Source organism: Stegodyphus dumicola, chromosome 9 (genome assembly GCF_044657685.1).
Source record: "Stegodyphus dumicola isolate Sdum_Otavi_A_Nest chromosome 9, ASM4465768v1".
NCBI classification, from domain to species: Eukaryota; Metazoa; Arthropoda; class Arachnida; order Araneae; family Eresidae; genus Stegodyphus; species Stegodyphus dumicola.
In genome coordinates this window covers 96,881,968-96,904,722 of record NC_140776.1, presented here as the reverse complement: position 1 = coordinate 96,904,722, position 22,755 = coordinate 96,881,968, and the positions used below count along the sequence as shown (strand labels likewise).

At 34.3% G+C, this 22,755-nt stretch overlaps 1 protein-coding gene across 3 annotated transcripts in view; it reads right to left on the bottom strand.

The window, feature by feature from the left end:
* Nucleotides 1-22,755, bottom strand: part of LOC118181416 (uncharacterized) — a 187,810-nt gene that overhangs the window by 5,052 nt on the left and 160,003 nt on the right. For all 3 annotated transcript variants that reach the window (XM_035350563.2, XM_035350571.2, XM_035350577.2), the window contains one exon: nucleotides 13,630-13,810. In XM_035350563.2, coding sequence (XP_035206454.1) covers nucleotides 13,630-13,810 — 181 coding nt within the window. The remainder of the gene's footprint in view (nucleotides 1-13,629; nucleotides 13,811-22,755) is intronic.

Genomic DNA, 22,755 nt, shown 5'->3' with positions numbered 1-22,755 from the left:
CTAATGTGACAATCAAAATCGTAAAAACAACCTTCTATTTAGCGCAAGTATATTGAAACACTCAATCGATTTCGAGGGCAGCTAAAGGTCCCTCCTCCTCAGAAGAAAGAAATACCTAGAAAGAAGAAAAATAAAGGGAAGAAGTCTCAGAAACACGTGGTCCTTATCAGCACTGCACGTGGTTATGACCGGATTTTTAATCAGAGTTACACTGACCGCCTACTTTTACTGAGCCAGGCTATCTGATCAAACATGTAACACAAAGGACAAGAAAAATTAGAGAAGTTAAAAATAGGGAGCGAGGGGCAACTGCACCTTCCCGCTCAAAATCTAAAGTGTAATTCTAGGGTTGAAAATTCTGCCGACTTTTAAATTCTATATCGGCCTTTTTCTCTTCTAAGTAACTTGGATTAGATTGGATTATTTAGGTTAGGGTAAAGCAGGCAAAGGCTTATCTGCCTAAAATCAACTGCTTGATGCAGTTTACTTATTGATATTCTACGGCGATCGTGCCCTTTTAGTGGGCAGACATATCCAAATTTTGAAAATAGTACTATGAATATTGACTTCTTTTTTAACATGAAAATCATACACATCTCAGAACCTTAGAAATTTCTTCATATTTTTGAATGAATGAATGTGCAATGACAAATAAACCAAACGTAGATAAAAAATTTGAATTTCAAATAATGATTTTGGTCAATTCAGCTGCTAATATAAAAATTGATTATGGTTATGAAATAGCCTTTTTGATCATGGGAATAAAAAGCATTTTAGTTTAAATTATGTGAACGTTGCATTAAAAAACATATAATTCTGAGTTTTACTGTATGTACCAACTGATTTCTTATAAAATGACAAATGTTTGAATTTATGATATTAAGATTTTTTTTAAGATATTAAGATTTATGATAGACTGTCTTTAACAGTTAACAATTCTTTACTTAATCTTTTCCCTAGCGTTTCTTTTAACATGTACAATAATGAAACCATATGCCATTAATAATTATAAACTGACGTAAAATTCCATTCAAACTATTTTTGAAATCCTCCATACCCTATGATACAGCTCTGCTAATTTATATGGTCCAGTGTCCAAGGTGTTAATTACATAGTATGCTTTCTATGTACTGAAATAAAATTTGAAGAAGCAATATCTAATACATAGAATAAAATTACTCACTATGTCTGTTAAATACTAATTTTCAAAAGGAGCTCCAAGAATATAAAGTATATGAACGAGGTTTTCGCAAATAATGTTAATACATATAATCCATTATTTAACAAATAGTTGTTTTCTTTATTTAGCAGAACTAATACAAGATTCGTGATTCATTGTCAAATCAAGGGTCGTTTGAAGATTTTCTTTTAGAACTCAATTTACCAATCTGTCTTCCTGATTTATTTTACCCGTCATTTGTTTTCTTCCTTGCAGTCTGTTCTTCAAATTTCTGCATCACGTCTACAGATCTTCTGCAGAATACAGATGTGTTTCGGAACAGCATTTGAAGTTCGCTTGTGTCAACCTTTACAAGTAATCGATAAAAAGGTTTTCTTCGTTTTAAATTTTCGAAAGACCTTGTAAAAGAATTACGGTATAACTTCAAACAATTGTAATGCAAAACATTATATAATTTTTCCTTTGCCTAAAAGAATGAGCAATTTTTAGTAGTGCACTGATAAATGCTGTGTCTCTAAAATATAATAATAATAAAATAAGTATATAAGAAGTAAAACAGCAAAACCTTACAATTTAAAATTTTCAGATTTTAAATTGTAAGGTTTCAGTTGTAGTTTAACACTTATAGATGTTGAACAACTAAAATGTTTAAAACATTATAAAAATTTGAAAAACATAATTTTGTTGAAATTATGCATCATTCGGAGTTAGAAACTAATTTCATAAATTAATAAAAACTACGAATGTTCATTAAAATAATCAACTGTTTAAATTACAAATCAATTTTAGTTTTTAGCAATTAGACATATTATTGATATTTTTCTTTATTACACTTAAATTTCTCATTTGTGAACACGTTAAGCGCCAAGTATATATTTTGTCTTTTTTTCCGTTTAGCTCATATCTGATTTTACCGATGTGCTACAGAAGATAAGTGAAGAATTTGATAGAAGATAGATTTCACACAAGAATATAATATTTTAAATTGTATATGGTCTGCCGATAATGACTGAGGCAACTTGAACGATAAATATACTGTCAGTCACTGATAACAAGCGTGCCCGAAAGAAGAGCTTAGTGTCTACAACTGGTGACTAATGAAGTCCGAAAATAACGTATAGTGTCTGTGATGCATTCATCGTGAGGTGGCTTCTAGACATATTTAACGTGGACTAGATGGGAGCATTTTCATATAGCATACGTACGAACAGGAAGAACACTTTATTTTAAAACGAACAAAACAAATATAATCTACATAAAGTTAGTATCATATGATATTCCATTGCCGTACAGCACGTAACATCTATTACCGTGACATTAGTTTCTTGTTATATAATCTCAACTCTGTGTTAAATGAGGTTTGGTTTATGCGATTACGACAAAGCCTCGAGTGCTTTCTGCCTACTGTGTCAAGTGAGAGAGAGGCGAAAACGCGTTCCGTTCGATGTGCGCATGCATGGTTATCACAGTGTCTACCACTAGTGACTGATGTGTTCCAAACGGAATGTATATTGTCAGAAACAAATGACTGGAATGTCGTTTAATATGTTAAACGTTAACGGAATGATTAATTTTATAAAATGGAAACTGAAAACCTTATTCCCCGCTGAATGGGAAAAGATGCGTAACTGTGTCAAACTGTTGCAGCTGTTCAGCACTGTGATAAGGCAGCTGTTGTGTGAAAAAGTGATGAGATGCGTTTCGAGCATAGTCATGAGGATGATGAATATTTTCTTAAAACGTACTTTGCTGAAAACGAAGCAATATTGAAATTAAAATTTGTTTTGCTCTACTAGTTTCTTTCATTCTTCCTATAGGTTAGGTTAGGCATAAATGTAAAGGCCACCTATTATTTGCTCTGAGTAAGTAGGTAAAGGCCCTAAACATTAGGTATCCACATTAACATCGCATTCATGTGCCCCATGGTGCTGTTCTGATGCCGAGGTGCTAGTGTTGTTTGGTGCAATCAACATCGCAAACTCTGTCACCGCTGACGGTGTTATCAGTTGTCCCGTTTTATGCTTGCACTTGGACAGCTGGGGCATTTAGATTGCTGCCTAGAGTATGCATTACGCATTGTATACATGCAATGGCTGTAACAGGAACACTTAACTATACACTGTTCTTAGATAATACGTTAACCTGTTTGGGCTGGTAAGGCATTTAACTGCGTACGAAATGTTCATCACACCTCACCATTCGTTGCTTAGAGATACATAAACATAGCTCCTTGCACTATTTATGAGTGCTCCATGTCTGTTTCATCTTGTAAGCAGTGCGTATTGCTTTCCTGTGAACTTGGATGCTCAAATATTATAACTGCATTTAACTGCTTTGTTTCGCTGTTACTCTAGCACTTCTTTGGTGCTGCATAGCGCTTGACTTTTGAAAGCTAGAACGTTTAACAACACTGGCAGTTTTATTCCTTAAGTGCTTATTCTTGAATCGTATCTTATAATGGGAATTATATCCTACTGACTTTGGCTTCTTCAGACAAGCAATAAAAAAGACAATATACGGGGTTACCCCTTTCTCCGCATGCATAGGAATTTGTTGAAGAGAGATTGCTTGCATAGAATTAAGTGGGAAGGGGGTTGCGTTACATGATAAACCACGTTGTCTTTCTGGTAACATGAATTGGAGAATAGTCAACTTAGGGAAAGAGATTGTAAATTAGCCTCCCTGTATTGGTAGCGTTTTACCATTGTTACCATGATTTTTTGATTGTCTTTTACAATTTTATTTTCAGGAGTGAAGTTGGCCAGAGAATCCTTATTTTCATGGCAATTATTCCCTGGGCTGCTTCCTTGACTAATACGTCAGCCTCTTTGTTTACCCAGCATGTGCTTTAATCCAAGTTACAAAGAAAGTTGGCCTTAGGCATTGGACAACGTGTTGAGAATTTCTGAACTAATGGTGATTTATTATTCATGTTCGCGATTGTGTGCATGGCCAAGAGTTAATCTGTATAAATGCAGGTCCTCGGGAAATGTTGATTTATGCTTTCATTGATTGCCTGTAGGAACATTTCGGATTGAAATTCGCTATTATCTACATTGAGCAGAAATTTTAACTCTTTTGTGTTATAATAATTGAGACAGAATTTTATGGCTCATCTTTTTCCATTGTTTGTTCCGGAGTCATCTGTATAAATAATCGGAAAGAATATTTGGTATCTGTTCTGCCTTAAGCATAGTGTGATGTCATTTCTGCTAAATGGAAGTGTTTCATATGGATCAGTTGTTAAGGTGTAGAAGCTGGCACGCACCTATTACCTTATTTTTAATTTTGCAATCTTTCTTAGCTGAAGAACTGAAGTCTTTGCATATTCCTGGAAGATGCTGATAGTAAGCTAATACTGGGCAGCATTTGAGGTTTTTCTATAAGCTTAAGAATAATTCAAAAGGAAAGGCATTTGGATGGACTGAAGTTGCTTATGCTTTTTCATCATACAAAGAGCGTCCATAACGCTGCATCATACAGTGATATTCTGTCTATAACAATGTTACGTACCAGTTTTTGTACGTGGGAGTTCATGCCGCATCTGATCCCCTGCATTCGTTATGGGTTGTTAGCTATACTGGAGGTTTTAGTAACTTGTTGTAGATGCTCAATGAAATTAAGTTTATGATATATTAAAATTCACAGATATCTTAGGGATTTTACAGTTTTACAGTTTTCAGTTTGCTTTTGTCAACGTGAAATTTCGGTAATCTGATCAGTCCTTTGAGTGGACTAGAGTTGTATTATGGCTTCTGATGTTTCCTGGGATATTGTTATTTTTTGATTCTCACGAAGTTCACTGAAAGTTTCCAGAGTTGTGTTAACGTTGACCTCCAATACTTCTTTAGAGCGGCCACTGATTACCAAGGCTGAATCATCAGCAAATACACTGTTCTTTGTGTGATCTAGCTATTGATGCTGTCCTATTTAATTCAATGCTAGATTCCAGAAATCACAATTGAAGCAACAGCCCTGCGGACCATCTCGTTCTTCCTTTATTTCGATAGTTCTGTTGTTGGCTATTATTATGATCATTTTGTTAGAAACACAGCTCTAAAATATTCTTAAAATGTTTTTTGGGCATTTGGTTTCTTTAAGTGCACCCCGTACCTCAAGCCACCAGAGCGAGTAGAAGGCTTTCTGAGTTCTAAGCACAGTAAAGCAGAATAACACTCTTCCTATAATCAAATGCATAAATGTTTGGAAGTGACTCGCAGATTCAGCCTGAAGCTGCGCGCCTCTTTGATCATGCTTGTAAAAGATTCTGTGTTTAAATTGAGCAGATGAAAGATCCAGAGTGATGAATATTTAAAGCAATACATTTAATAACCTACATTTGCGGAAAAGAACTAACTATTAAAATCTAACATTACATTGCATAAAAACCATACTAACCATGAATAAGTTCCCCATTACCTTGAGCTAACGATTCACGAAGCATTAACTATGCTAACATTTCATGAAACATATTGATTAAATCTAAAAGAATGACCTAACAAATTAATTTGATATCCACTCTGTTAGAAGTTTATACGCGTTAAGACTTATGCCATTTGTCTGACAATGACAATAGAATAAATTTACTTCTCTATTTTGCTTTTTATTTTTTATTATTATTTATTTATTTATTTTTACTGCTAGGAGAGGAGGATTGCAGTTTGTTGGTAGGAGCTATGGTTGGGCACCATATGGGTCACAATACGAGTTAGCTTTGTGTAAGACTCCCTCGGGTCACGTATCCAAAGGCCTAAGGTATTGTAGAGGGTCTCAGCTCAGGTCGATGATCTTATTTGCTTATTGCGGCGTAGTTTTATGTTTTAATTTTAGATGAAACTAAAGCAGTGTTTGATTAAAATAACGTTATATAATTCATTAGTAAACAAAAGAAGAGGTTTAATGTAAAAATCAGCATAAGTAAAGCAAAATATTAAACATTTCTCTTCCGTTTTGTTGGAGTTCTAAGTGTAGCTATTACAGTTGACCGCAGCTGAAGTTGTTGATGCCTTTGAATGGATCGAAAGGAGAGAATAGGTTTTGAAATACCCGTAACTGTGACATGAATGATGTCTTCCCATACCTCCAACAGGAATGAAGCCAGCTAAGCGATCAATGACTTTCCTACTCATGGAAATTCAGAAGATTCCAATAATTCCATATTGAAATGTGAATTAGTTAACGCGATAATTTTGGTCTCCGGAAAATAAAAGTTGTGGTTCAGATTCCAACAACCGGATGCATGTTATTAAAGACGTCTTAATACCTTTCTGTTTGTCACTACTGATTGCAAAGGCTGCTTTCTTCTGAATTTTAGACGAACGTGCTGCTTTATTCTGAATTTTAGACATCTGCGAGTTTGCCCTATATATGAAAATCTACACTCTCAAGGAAATTTACATCTTCACTTTATCTAAATTTATTTCCGTTTTAGAATTAGTTGATAATTAATTCTATTGCAATAAAACAAGGACAAATCTTTAGGTAGTAAATTAATAGGTTCAACATGCTAGAAGTTAAAAGTATACATAAGTAGAGATCAAGAAATGGAATTTGAAGCTAGAATTTCAACATTTTCCCCTTTCCGAATGGCCGAAGACTTGCTCCTCAGGCATCTGTTACAATAGCCGAGGCATGGAAGATTTAGCCATGTTATCACCGAAAGTGTTATTCAGTGCTCACCCGAGGGGTTAGGACGTTATTACACACGCAACAGGGAGGATGCACACAAACAACTAACCCTCACACGGGATTTGAGTTTTCAGTCTGCAGTAAGGAATAGCAGTCAGCTTCCGCTAACTATTAAAGGCAATAGAAAGACAGGGTTATACTCTTTCAAGGTGAAACTTTTGACTTTCTGACGCTGAAGGCAATGTTGCACATCTCATCTAACTGCACAATGACGTCACGTTGCTCACAGAAGTGGCAAAAACCTTATTTTGGAGCAGGACGTTGAAGTCACCACTTCGTTCAGAAGAGCAAACCTTGTAGTATAGTAATTTAGCTAATTATCATATCGTCCACGGAAAGAGATCTCCGCTTTTTACCGCCCTCCATAACCCTCAAGTTACTTGACATTTTTCTTTATACCTTTCTAGAAGAACTTGAAAGTAGTTAGTTACAATATATGGAAGCCATTCTTTTCATTTTCACTTCATATCCTTCACTACCTAATTACATTGTTCCGATCTAAACAGGTGTTGTCGCTGTTTTAGTTTGCGATTCGTGGCACCAATATATTTTAAAGACACTAAAGACGCTCGATACTCTTTTTGGCAACAATAAATCCCTCCATAAAAATCACTCAGACGTGTTATATTCCTGGACGCATTATGAAGGCCATTAACTCTCTTTATAGTCGATAAGAAAATGGCTACAATCTGCGAAAACCATTAATTTCTAAAACCTTCTTCTTTGCCCTTTTAAAGAGCAACTATAATTAAAACTTTATCATCATCATTTTAAAACGCAAGACCCTCTCTCTCTCTCTTTCAGTCAGTCAGAGATTAAAAAAGAAAAATTTCTCCAAGAGAAACAACTTTTCCGTCACTTACTTACTTAAACATCCGTGCCGAGATGTTTCCTTCCTGCTGCTCTCGGTGTATAATCTGAAGCGAAAATTTCGAAAAATCGATGGTGCTTAAATATTTCCTTGAAGATTTTAGAATATATTTTTTTTTCGTTTCAAATGTTTTTTTTTTTAATCGAAAATCTCACTAGCGGTCTTGAAGAGATTGAAAATGGGCTTTTTAAGGATATAGGTGATTAAGACGAAGTAGAAAGATTTGGAAATATTGGATTCGTGATTATGTTTGACGCGGTGACTATCTAACGTATTTTTTACGTTTTTTCCCCATTCTTTTTCTAATGAGAACTCGTTAGATTTCATACGTACCGCCATTACGCTGATTTCATGAGGTAATAAATCTTAGCACGTAAAGGCTCATTTACCGCTATACCCTTAAGAAGGCTATGCCGTTTCTCCTAAAGTTTATCTGTTTTGTGAATAAAATGCATTTCGAGATATTAAAATGAAACTGGCAGAAGTGAAAGATGGGCGTCATCTTTGTGCTTATTAAACCAGAAGGATTTTTGGCGCACAATCCTATTCTTTAAGTTAACAGATATGGAGGCGTTTAAAATGTGAGCTCTGCAGGTTTAGCTTATTTCTGGTGATTAAATTTAATTGCATTTTTGTAAGTCATGCCATTACTGTAATGATACTGACGAATACTTAAATTAAACGATGCGTGTATTTCTTTCAATTTAAACTGTATTTAATACAGATTCAAGCACAGAAAATTTTCACTGCCGCAAATAGCTTTAGAAGGATTTCTCTGTAGATAATAGAATAATAAAAGCATCATTATATGATAATTGTTTAGTGCTTTCGTAAATGATATTTCGATTAATAAAATATTTTTCACTAAATTATGTGCTAAACGTTAATGTCAGAATTGCTTACTTTAAATCAGTGGTTTAAAACTGGCGGCCCGCGAAAACATTTAAATTAAATATTTTTTGCTAATACGGTATTGCAAAGATTTCAAGATTTTATTTGAAGTCCGAGATTATTTTATTTTCATAAAAAACGTGAAACACGCAACAGAAAATCTATAAATGGAGCTAATTAATTTATAATGCGATACAAATTTTATTCATAGATTTGAAAGTAGAGATTTAATTAATTTTTCTTCGTACTTGTCAGAAGGTAAATATTCTCAATAACGAAATTTTGCGAAAAGATAATCACTTTGTTTGGTAATGCATTTATAACATATTTATAAATTTTCATTTTTTGTTTGATAATACATTTACAAACGAATAAGGTTTCTTTCACAGTTGAAAATTAATAAGAAAAGAATCCGAATGACAGGTGGGCAGCTACAATCTATGATGAAGTTTATTTTTTGTAATTTCTCAAGATGACAAGCTTTATCAGAATCGAAATGCCATCAAGACTCAATACATAATGGTGTTCATAATTCTATACATGCAAACACATGTATTTTCATTCGAGCGTCGAATACTATAATGAATAAGAGAAAGAGACAATATTACTATTTATTCTCGAGTTTTTTCCTACTTGGCAAATTTTCTGTAAAATCTTCAGAAAGATTTATATTATGTTTATACTTAATTTCAATCAAAGTAAGTCATTTAATGATTCATGAAACATTCGAATTATTTGAAAGACGTAGCAGCTTAAGAATTTCATATTTAGATGTCAGTATATTTTAAGTATAAGAGTTACAAAGAAAATTAATATAAATTTGAAATTTTTCCATTTAAAGTATTATTATTCTTGTTTACGTATGTTTTGATAAATATTTACAACGCAAAATTTAACATTATAAGGTATTTCTACCGCTTTTTTAACATGCCTTCGTGGTGCAATGGCCAGCAATTGCGGCGCGTATTCAAGAGGTCCGTGGTTCAAATCCCGGCGAGGGCATTGCACATTTTTCATGTCTCCTGCTTCTAAATAAGCTAATGACTCTGCAGCATTTACTTAAAATATTTTCCTTTGTTCCTAAAATTTTTCATTTTGTTAAAATTAATAATAATAATACTAATAATACTTCTGGCTCGTCAGCGTTTTCCAAATCGGCATTCGTCCCCTGTGCAATCTGATTTTGAGACCAATAATTTAAAGCATTCTAAGTTGAATTTCGAATAAGAATTACTGCGAAAGAAGATGCTTTTACGTTTAATTTTATAATACGAGTTTAATTTTTTAACAGTATTTTGTATTTAGAGATAATGTCATGAACAGCTTGTGGTCTTTTTATATTCTAAATTGGTTCAGGTCTATTCAGTTTTGTTATTAGAAACATCTCCAGTAGAATCCTCGAAGTGTTTAAGACCAATGAATTATGAGATGTGGTATTTTACCATCCACGTGACTTGATAATTTTTGCCAGTGTGCAAAACTTAACAATTTTAATTTGCATTCCACCTGGCCTCGCAGATAGCCGTCAAGTTAGGTTAGGTTATTTAATTACGGCAAAGCCACTATCTGCCTAAGGGAAGGGATGCCTTCGTGGAGGACTTTCTAAAGGAAACTGGCTCGTATGCACGTTACATATGGGGAAAACCACGAAAACACCCATGCAGCCAGCCCGTTCGCGGGATTCGAACCTCGGACCGAACTACCAGTGTTCAGCGACTTTACCGCTCGGCCGCTGGTGAGCCCGCAGATAGTCGTATTTCAGGGTGATCCTTATAAGCAAACATACCATTTCCAATTTGTTTAAGACCAAAAACATAATTTATTTAAGATTAAGGAAATAAAGATTTTTAATAACTAAATACAACATTTACTTCCTTTAAATAACTCAGTTCGTAACTGCAGATACTAGATTACCTAACAAATGTAAAGCAGTTTATTTTATTTAAATGTTAATTATTTAAAATGTATATACACTTTGTTGAACGGAACTCTGTATTTTTAATTATCCGAGGAACTCATATATCTTTTAATTTCATGTTTTTAGCTTTTGCTTCTATAGATGTGATACAAATTTTAACAATTTTAGAAGCCGGAAGAAAACTAACACTAAAATTACCAGAAAATGGAAAGAAGACTAGAACTGTTATAGAGTATGAACTAGACTAGTACCCAAATGTTTGCTTATGTCTCTTTTTTAGCGAACCTAGCCCACCAGCGGTAGAGCGGTAAAACACTGATAGTTCGGTCCGAGTTTCGAATCCCGCGAACAGGCTGGCAGCATGGGCGTTTTCATGGTTTTTCCCATGTGTAAAGTGCATACGATCCAGTTTCTCTTAGGAAGTCCTCCACGAAGGCATCCCTTCCCTTAGGCAGATAGGGTGTCCGCCGATAACATCGCGGCAAAAACATCGCGGACGAAAACCACCATATTTACCACGATATTTTCGACGACGATGTTTTTAAACTGCGAAGTTTTAGAACCGCTTTATTTTCGACGACGATGTTTTGTACCACGATGTTTTAGAACTGCGATGTTTTCTCGTTGCGATGTTATCTCTCACGATGTTTTGTAGCACGACGTTTTCGCCTTGCGTTGTTTTCTCCGCGACGTTTTCGTCCGCGATGTTTTTGCCGCGATGTTTTCGGCTGTAACCGGCAGATAGCTCTAGTGTGCTTTGCCATAACCAACCAAACCAAACCAAACCATGAACCTTTTGGTCTACAGAGAGTGTTTACACATTTTTAAGACGATTTTGATAAAGAATTTAAACAAAGCACATTTTTGGAGTAAAGATTTTTGACAACAGCTTATTACAAGAAATGAAAAATATCACCTGCTAATTTTAAAGTTATTCTTTCAAAATGTCACATGTAAACAAGGTGTGACTTGAAGGATATGTTTTTGTGCTTTCCAAAGAGAAATATTCCTATTGTATACTTCAAAAAATTTGCTAAATGCATGGTATTACAATTTCTAAGTAGAAAATTGGAAATATTAATAAACGGAAAATCCTGGATCATTACTTTTAAATGAAAAGAAGACTCCAAACGAATACGCGGAAAAGGTACGGACTGTTTCTAATGTTTGTAAAATTAAATCTTGGCCGACAACAAAAAAATCTGCCAACGCTGAGATCAATTGAAGGGTCTTCAGATACACCTGTAGCAGGAATAAATAAAATAATGAGCCTAGATTTACAAATAAAAAACTAATAAAATATAATATTCACCAGATTTTGCTGAGGCATGCGGCTCAATGCAAACACTTTGTAGAGCTCTGTATGAAATGTTTTAGCAGGAGATAAATAGAAATACATTGTGACCGCTGATGAAGTACGGAATTACGCAAATGACTGCAACGAAAAAAGGCCTATTTATTATCGAAAACGAAGAGAAAAAAATGTACAAATCTGGTTTTATCCATGTAAAGACATTTCAGTAAGAGGTTTATGATTGTCGAAGAATTCTTTTACTTTTAAAAATAAGAAGAGTGGACCAAAAATGTTAGAATTAATTCAAGATATAAGGTATTTTCCCCCGCCTTCTTGGCGTGCCTTCGTGGTGTGGTGGTCTGCTCACTGGGCGCGTATTCCAGAGGTCCGTGGTTTAATTCTCGGCGAAGACGTTGCTAATTTTTCATCTTGCCTGCTTCCAAAAGACTCCTAATGTTTCTACAGTGGCGCCCGAACTCAAAAGGTGTTGGATGATGGTTCTCCAGCCAACACCATTTTTTTTTGGCGATTGGGTCTCCTTAAAACCCCAGTTGCCCTTTAAAAGGGGAAGTATATAAGGTATTTCTCCCGCCTTCTTGGTGTGCCTTCGTGGTGTGGTGGTCTGCACGCTAGGCGCGTATTCCAGAGGTTCGTGGTTCGATTCCCGGCGAAGGCGTTGCTAATTTTTCATCTTGCCTGCTTCCAAAAAATCCCTAATGTCTCTACAAAGGTACTATCTGAAAACGTTTTACGTCCCGTATTTGCTGAAGAAACTATTCTTTATCCCAATGACTTTCAAACAGTGAAACTTCAACAAGACAAAGCAACAAATCATACTTTGAAACATACCATTACCTTGCATGAAAAATGGAGAAGGTTATAGGTATTGCGTATATATCTTCTCAACATATTCCTGCAAAGTTCCCTGATGTTTCAGAAATAGACTAGTGTACCTCTGGAATGTTGAAAATACTTATTTGTAAGCTCAAATCCACCACCATTGATGGACGCTGGAAAGTAATACAAAAAAGATGAATATCCCTGGAATATCCCTGGAAATGGATATCCCTGGAAATTTTACGAAAATACCTTCTGTCATGGAAATTACTTTACAGACATATAGCTATCAGCCAAAACATTTACAAAAAATACCCTTTACGTTTTAGAATTAATTAAACAGCCGTGAAATCATTCTAAAGATGTGTAAACACGATCTGTAGCATTATCTTTATTACCTTGATAAATTATTCTTCAGCCCAAATAAATTATTTCAATCCGATTAAATATATAAGTGACTATCTACAATGATACATCAGGAATAAAACCTCCACCAAGGGTTTTAAGGGATGTCTTATTTGTCATCCGCGAGTTCTCAGATATTGTCTTGAAATATCTGAGAAAGCAGCGTCCACATTATGCACGTCCACATAATGCGACATATGTGGACGCGCATTATATGGACGCTGCGTAACGTCCACATAATTGAAACGCAGCGTCCACATAATGTCAAAAGGCACTCGCCTTTTGGACATCTGACTGCAGTGTATGTTAGAGAAGGGTACGCATGCCTGATATTAAGGTAGATAATACTGGTAACATGACTAGACTATATTGACACTTAAAGCTGAATAAAATCACAAAATATAAAATATGGTTGTATGTCTGTCTATATTAAGAAGAAACAGATATGGTTAAGAATTTCCATAGCAGTTAATTCTCTTTTACGTTATCTTTAAAACGTAATTTTTTAATCCAAAGAAAAGAGGTAAAAAAGAAAAATTCCTTACTTAGAGTAATCATATCTTCCAATTTGAAACGAGAGGAAAGATAATTCTACGGCATCTCCAAAATCCCCACCCATAGCGACGAATTCGACTTTGCAGACGAAAGGGAAGTATCTCTGGAACGGCCCAGTCATCCGAATGGGGAATTTCACGCCAGCTTTTCCGGAATAAGTCCTGTTGCAATCTAAAAAGTTAAAGGTAAAACCTTAATGAAACATATTAGTATATTTTTTGAAATTTATACATCAACTAAGAAAAAACTGGTTCATTTTGACATAAACAGTGCATTTTATTACATAAAAAGTGCATTCTTATGAATTTTAGGAAAAATGCTAAAGGATTTCTTTCTTCAAGTATTGATTTGAATGTACTATTTCTTAGATACAAAAATCATGGCGTCTAATTATTTATGGGAATTTTTTTTTTGAATAAACTTCAGTAAACCTACCAAAAATAATTGCCAACATTCATGATTATCATATTTTAACTTGCGTTTTCTAAAACCACCCGGTTCCGCGACAAGTTGCCTAAAATAGTTATCATGGAATAGCAAAAAATATACATAATGATTTTAATGAGTCTAGTTACTGTAATTTCATAATATTTGTAATTAATCATCTCATGATTTAAATGCAATTTTATTTAAATCAATTAATTATATTTGAAGCAGTAGCTGAAAGATATATATCTTACATTTTGCCGAATGGCAGTGATCTAGTTAGTTTGAGATAAAAATGTTTTACTTCGAATGGTGCATTTTTGTTTAAATCATGATAAAAAATAGAACAAATATTCTTAAGAACTGCGTATATTATTTTCGCTTAGTTTGTTACTCGCAATACACATATAAAATTTAAAAAATACCCATATAAACACACCATACTCACAATACATACATAAAAATACTCACAATACACCTATGAAACTTACGCTTTACTGAGTAACATGCTGACTTATGGAAGATAAAAGTATGTTATTTCAAGAAGTCTCAACACATTGCTCTTAAATAACCCAGTTTGTTGATTAAAATTGAAAGGCAAATATATTTCGCTGAATGGCAACAGCTTGCAGTACCTGAGATAAAAATGTTTCATTTCGAACAGTGTCGCCACTGCTTGCTTATCGCTGAGTTTGGTGATAAAAAATTCGTTAAGTTCGTACAAAATATGATATAAATAAAAAAACAAGTTTTAAATTCAAAATTTAGGCTTTGAGGTGTAAATGATGTCGTGGAGGAGTATGTGCATTCAGAATTGCGTGACGTAATATGCCATCGTTTTCCACAATCTTAGGAACATGCACGCAGACAAATTCGTCATTATTAAGTAACAGAGATCGAGATATCGCCTGCTTACAAACAGAATTTTCTTTGGATTTAATCATTTGCTTTGATATAGTGTTGCTATCATCGATAATAGAATAACAATAAAGTTTTGCTGCAAAAGTAGCAACTGAGAAATTTGAAATATTGTATAGAGCAGTGATGGCGATCCTATGGTACGCGTGCCATACTCGGCACGCAAAGCCTCATCAGCCGGCACGCGATTAAAATATGCCGGTGACTGCTGTTGAGTTTTAATACTTTCATTGTTAGATTTCAGATCTAAGCCTTTTGAGGTAGCTTATGAATAATTCTAATTTAATATTTTAAACGGAATGTACAAATATAATTTAAAAACATGCTATTTGATAATATAGCAAAACACGAAAGCTTAGTAGGGAAACCAAGCTTATCCATAGGCGCCCAGCCAAAATAAGCCCAATAAAGCCGAAAAGGGGCTTATGAAATCTAAAGTTTGAAGTTTAGGAAAGAGATGTCGAGGTTAACGATTACTGCTGCCCCGGTCTTGAATAGTCTAACGGTCTTGAACCCTCACAAATGACTCCAGCAAGAAAGGAAAAATTGAACACTGATAGTGTAAGATCATTTTGAGAGACCTGGGCAGAATCATTTGAAGTTATTTAACACTATAGAAAAGCATTATGCACTCTGTGCGGAGAAAGTGCCGCACATCTAGTGTCAGACGGCACTAATACCAATCACAAGATTGTTGCCGAACTTGATGAAGCTGAACGGAAGGTGTTTATTGAAGGGAAATTAAGGAATTATAATTACCAGAAAGTTCGCTTTTGGAACTCTCTTTCTAAAAAAAAATCATCTAACAATAGCCAGCTTTCAAATCGCACTATGCCTGGCAAAACATGGTAAACCGCTCTCCGATGGAAATTTAATCAAAGAGGTTTGGGGCATGTCACCCCTCAAACAAAAAAACGTTTTGGGCACGCGGCTCCCAAAACTCCCCCCACTGGTATAGAGCATGCAAGGATCAAGCATTAACACGATCCAATGTTTTTCATTGGTATTTTTAATTTCTTGACGAACAAAAGACACTGCTAACAAAATTGTTGAGAAATATCTTTAAAAAATTGTTCTTGTTTGTTTCCTCATACTTGCAGAACATAAATTCACTGAACAGAAAAGAGGGCGAATTTCTGTATGCCGTGAACCAAGTGGCAGACATCAATCACGATTTTCAAATAAATTGTGGCTGAAGATGAAATTAGGTGCTTTGAATCCTGAAATGAAATGATAATGTTTGCAGTACATCTTAAGAATGTTCATGGTTGCCCTAAAAATTTCGGTTTGAAAAGTCTCGGAATAAAGATCATGATAGTGGCTTTTTTATTAGAAAGGAATGATTTACAAGGAAGATTTTCTTCAAGGATAGATTATAAATTCTATGTTTTTTTAAAACATGCAATGTACAGACACCTGAAGAGCCTTAGGCTTGAACTTTCAGCTGATTAATTTCTATAATTCAGCTTATGGTTTCTGCTATAAGAAAATGCTCTGTTGCACGAATCTCCTCCCGTCGAGCAGTTTGCAACAAATAAATTCGTCATAATTCTCGACCAAACCCCTTGTTCACCAGAATTGGAGCTTGCAGATTACTTTTCCTCTGCTAAAGTGAAATCTCATCTTTCAGCTTATTACTCTAACGGTACTAAACCATAAATAGACATTTGAATAGTATTCCAAAACTTGAGCTCTGCCACGGTCGTAGACAGATAAGGTTATGCTGTTTCAACCTCTTTTTGAAGCTCAAGTCAGTGACATCACCACACCACAAATTTCAAGCATAGTCAGTTCGTTCATTGATTGCAGAACCACATACGCAACGTGTTGGTTCCGGTACAAATGAAACGTGGCTTCACGAGTCCATAACATCGACATCACCACGCTGGTTGACGTTGGTCGAGAAGAGCAAACCTTGTAACAGAAGAAGAGCAAACCTTCCAGTTTTACAAAGGAATCAGCGAATTCCATAAACGTACCAAATGCTGTATGGGCTTACAATTATTACTGCAAGTTTCGGTTTTTACGAACTGCGTCCTAAATACTTTGTAGACGCAATGTGTGTATCAAAGTTTGTAGAACTGAAGCTCAGAACAATAAAACGAAAAATTAATGCGACAATATTGGTGAGAAAATGCATAAGGAATATTTAAATAAAATTTTTCTTACGCTTTAAATAGGAACATACTTATAATAAATAGTCCTGAAATTGGGCAAAAATATGCAAAAATATTCCAGATTGAATATTTCGGTACTTTCCCATGATTTTTAATCTTAAAATCATGACTTTTAATTTCATAAAGTGTTAAAGTTTTAAGTAAATTAATATTTAAGCAGAAGACATGAAAAGTGAGCAATGCCGTCGCCGGGACTTGAACCTCGGATCTCTCGAATACTTTCTGAGTGTGAAGACTATTACACCACGAAGACATACTAAGAAGGCGGGAGAAATACTTTATATACTCCCACTTTTAAAGGAATACTACGGATTAGGAGACTCAATCGCCAAATCCTGGTAGTGAAGAATCATCATTCACCACCTTTTCAGTTCGGGCGCCACTGTAGAGTAATTATGATTTTTTTTTTTTTTTTTTTTTTGAAGACATGAAAAATAAGCAATGCCCTCGTCGGGACTCGAAGCACGGACCTCTGGAATACTCCCAGCGTGCTGACCATTACAATACGAAGGCACGCTAAGAAGCCGAGGGAAATACCTTATATATTCCCCCTTTTAAGGGACGACTGGAGATTAGAGGACCCAATCGCCAAATCATCATCCACCACATTTATTAGTTCAAATGCCACTTTAAAAACTTTTTTTTTTTTTTTTTTTTTTTTTTTTTAATGTGAAAATGGCCTCGCCGGGACTCTAACCATGGATCTCTCGAATACGCGCCTAGCATGCTGACCATTACACCATGAAGGCATACTAAAAAGACCGGAGAAATACCTTATAGTTTTGGTTTAGGCAGAAAAATTCCTTCACCTTCACATTTTATCAAAATGGTGATGCAATAAGCAGACATGTACTAAGAAAGGAGAGGTTAATCAAGAGGATGATGTTGACATGCAGAGAAAGAAAGTTATATGGAAGGAAGCTGATGAAAAATTGAAGATTTTCATAAGATTTGCTAAGAAATATTCATTTACGTTAGTACTTAACGCTATGAAGCTTGTTATTATACACGGCGTTTTTTTTTTTAATTATGGAGACTCTATTATAGTAAGCATGCAGATATGTTATTAAAATGTTATTTTATCTTTCTGACGTATAAATTCATATGAACATATTTGAATTTTAAATATGATTTTTGATATTATATATTTAATTGTAGATTACAGACTAAAAGTACAACCGACGGACTCACATGGTGCAATTTCTACATAAAGCGTCTCAAAGTATGAATAGGTAGGTTCTAGAAATATCAAGAAAATGAGTTACCCAGAAAATTCAAGAAATGTATCCAGAAAATTCAATTATCAGTTATATAGCGGAGAGGTCCTGTTGGCTGCCGGTTAGTTTTGGTTTTACTTTTTTTTTTTTTTCCAATTATGACATAGCACTCGAGGGTTATCTGCCTAACAAAAGGGATGCCTTCCTCCTCGTATATACGTTACACATTAGAAAAATCACGCAAAGCGTCCATTCAGCTATCTATTTCACTCACAATCGAACTCTAGACTGAACTATCAGTGCTCAGCGACTTTACCTTTAGTCCGCTGGTGGGCTGTCAGTCAAAAGGTACATATTTGTAGTACGTGTTTGTTCATCAACGTAACGAAGGGAATTATTCAAATAATTACGTAATTCTACATTTATATTAAAATTTTGCACTAATTTTTTGTTTTATAATTTAAGCGTTTGCCAGGTAAGCAGCGTGAGTCAACAGCGGCACAGGGTTGCCAGAAAGTGGCAAAGAAAGGCAGGGTTGCTAGATTTGGTGCGAAATCTCCCACTTGGCGATGTTTGGCGATATGTCATACATATGTCAAAAACTGGCGATATGTCATAGACGGAGCGAGAACATTTTAGGACGCATTTTTGGCGGCTTTCTTGGGAATATTTTCGAACGTAGGTCAAAGCTATATGTACCTGCCTGTACACGGAGAAAGTAGTGTGAGTTCAGAGATTAACTTGAGAGCGGTCTACCGGCTCGAGAGCTGTACTTAAGTTCTTTGCCGTGAGGCTATCTTCATCTTTAGAGCCTGAAGACTGTGCTGCTTATTGTTTCAGCAGGTTTGTCGCAGTTTTTCGATGAGTTTAAATACTTCTTTGGAACTGTCTTATATAATAGTGCTTACTGGTGAATAAACTGTGTTTTGATCCTATGGAGCCCCTGTTCTCTGGTTAACAGTAGTTATATCTTAAACTACTAAAATATTAAATACAACACAATTCAAAATGTAAAGAAAGCTAATCCGATCCGAATCTAAACGAATTCGCTACAATCACCAATAAGAACTTAGTAAACAACTATAGTTATCTAAACAACTGAAGTAAGATGTTTTTCTCCGGCTTTTATAAGCTTTTTAATTATGCACGAGAACATTCTGGCATTTTCTCGAAGTTTCTGGATAGCAAAAGAGTACAATTACGAGATACCTATTTATTAAATGTTAAATGAGCATGCTCCAGTATTTTTACTTTTTCGTCTTCGCTTTCTTTTCAAACTTGTCACGCGTTGCATTTCACGGGGAAATAAAACAATTTTAACTCTAATTCTACTAAAAATAGCAAATTAAATATAAAATCCGTAACAGTATATTAAATATTACATATTTTTTTGTTTTATATAATTTTAAAATTAAGAAGTGTATAAAGTCCTTTCCGAATGCCAAATTCTAATTTATAATTTTCAATTTGAAAATTATTTAATGATTAAATAGTTGAAGGAATTAAATTTGGTAAACAACAATTTGTTTAATAACAGCTTTTCAAAAGCCTACGAAATATCTTCGAGGAAATGGCTTCAAAAGATAACAGCAACACCCATTCAGGTTTCTTTGTAAAGAAAAGGGTGCGCATTATAGGGCGAATATACCTCAAAATTTAAAAAACAAAAATGTAGTTTGAAATCAAAGGTGCGTATTATAATAACACGGGTGTGTGTTATGCATACGGTAACTCACTTTGAACTAAGATTTTATTTTGAACGCTATACATTTTGCTCTCTCATTTCTGTGTTGCCAGTATATTGTAGTCTGCTGCTGTATCCTTCAAACGTGTTTTTATTTTTCGTATAATGTAGCGATATACTTCTATAAGAAGAGGCACTTATTGCGCTACTTTTTAAGAATGGTTGTCAAATTCATATATATTTAATATAAAATGATGTAGTATATATATAATGATGTAGCAAGTGTATAGTAATGCATTAATATTTTAAATGTTTTCCCCTTCAGAGCAAATAACTAATTAATAGTAAATGCAATAAAAGATAAAATCTGTTTTTATCCCCAGAACTGCAAAAGTAAGAATTAAAGAATCTGGCTGCATGAAAAAAAAATAGATCGAATCGGAAATAAATTGAAATATTTTTGTTAAGGTAATTTACCGTTCCGGAGTTCTGCATTATTTCCTTTGTTTCGAGGAAATTATTTGAAGGAGGAAATTAAGATAAAAGAATATTATATTTTTTATTTATTTATTTATTTATTTATTCCTTTTCGAGAAAACTTCTAATGAGTAAGATTAAAATATTTTTTTTAATATTATTGCTGTTTCTCTTGCTTTCGATTGCGCATTTTTATCAGCCGTATTTTTTTAATAATTTCACCGTTTTTGCTTCGTATTGCTCTGGATTTGTACTAATATATAGAAGCCGTAGTTCCTTTTTCCTCCTGTGCTAGTTTTTACAGAATTGGAGATGTTAGAAATATAATTTCTTTCCTTGGGGCATACATTATTTATTTGCTTTATTTTTCCTTTTTGGTTTGTATTTATAAAGCTACCGTTGTGAGTACAGTCTCCTTAGAAATCTGAATTATTTATTAATGCAGTTTGTATGCATCTATATTAAAAATTTATTGTTTAATACATATGTCAAATGTAAATAAAGATTGTTAGAAACATTTTATAATTGTTTTATGAGCAAATACACGTGCAATCTGAATAATCAGGTACGGCGAATATTTAATATAAAATAAAACAGATAACATTTAATATGTATAGCTGTTAAAATTGTGCGAGACATCCAGAGTATAAGCTTTCACTATCCTTCATTGCTTTACTTTTCGATGATTTTTTGTCGTCTTTATTCATAACTAAGATTTATTTATGGCACGGACTGTCTATCGCTAATCTTGACATACCGGAAAACATTTAGTGATGACGAAGTTCTCATACATACCATACATATTAGACAAACATATAGTTTTAAACACATATTACGTAAATAAGTATCTTGATATTAGATGAAAACAAAAGCCTCTTGATCTACAATCGAACCCCGCTGTAACGAACCCGCATATAACAATCCCCAGATATAACGAACAAAACTTTTCGTCCCATCCAATTTCATATACACTTATTGTTATTTTATATCGCTATAATGAACGTCCAAAATTATGAAAATGAGGTATAACAAAACATATGGATATCGTCAATTGAACCTTTTCAGTATTTTCCGAATTTGTTCCAGATTTTCTGAAAGTTTTACCGAAATATTTACTAAATCATTAAGGTTTAGCATGCTAGAATCCACAGTCCATCAGTAAAGGAAAACACTGTCCCGTTGTTTTTCTTTAATATATGATTCAATTTTTTTTCTTCGTTCTAAGCAAAAACTGTATAAAATTGCTCTAGAAACAAAGATTAAACCCCTAGAATGTGTGACACCTAATGTAGGAGAACAAGGACACAATGGGCCACATGGCGTTCTTCGTATAAAGTGTAATTTACCATCAAACCAAAGAACGTAAGTGGAATTCTTTGATTCCATTCATTGAAGGCTGATACTATAGTGAATGTTTTGAAATTTTTGCTGTTCAAAGAAAGAGTGAGTAGTGAATATTATGAGTTTATACAGTTCATTTGACTTTTATAGAATATTTCATCCTTACTGTTCTGTTATTCGCTTTCATACAAATGTAAAAAGTTTGGTTCCAGATTTTTGTCAGATTTCCTTATAAAATCGGACAGAGCGAGGAAGACTTCCGATCCCTTGAGGTTCTTATATTAGGGTTCGACTGAATTCACAAAAAGTGTTTGTCAACAGTTTCTGATGTAGAACGTTCTCCACTACACAGTTTTCAGAAAGTTAACAATACCACTGATTCCCCATGCTGAATAATCACATCATCATATCAATTATGTTACATCAAGTAATGAGGGATCACAAACGTCTCTCTTCTACAAAGTTTCTGTCAAAATCGGCATATTGATATTGGGGAAATCTCTTTAGCTTGTGATATTTTCTTGTATTTTTCAGTTGCTTGTTTGATGACCGTCTCGTTCATGAGGTTAACATGAACCTTCATGAAGAGTTCGGCTTGTAGACAGATGAAATATGTGCTCGACGAAGCGTGTATATAGCTGAAATGAACTGCTAGATTTATTAGCAATGGGTTATGTATGTCCAGAATTACAGTAGCAATTCAAGAGGTGGTTTAGAGAAGTTTCAGAGACAAGCATGAACTTCATTATCTATGCAAAAAATTACCAGGACCATTCGAGAGATAGTTTCAAGAATTTTCAATGATGCGCATGAACTTTATTTTATATGTCCAAAATTATCGAAACGATACGAGAGATAGCTTCGAGAATTTTTAAT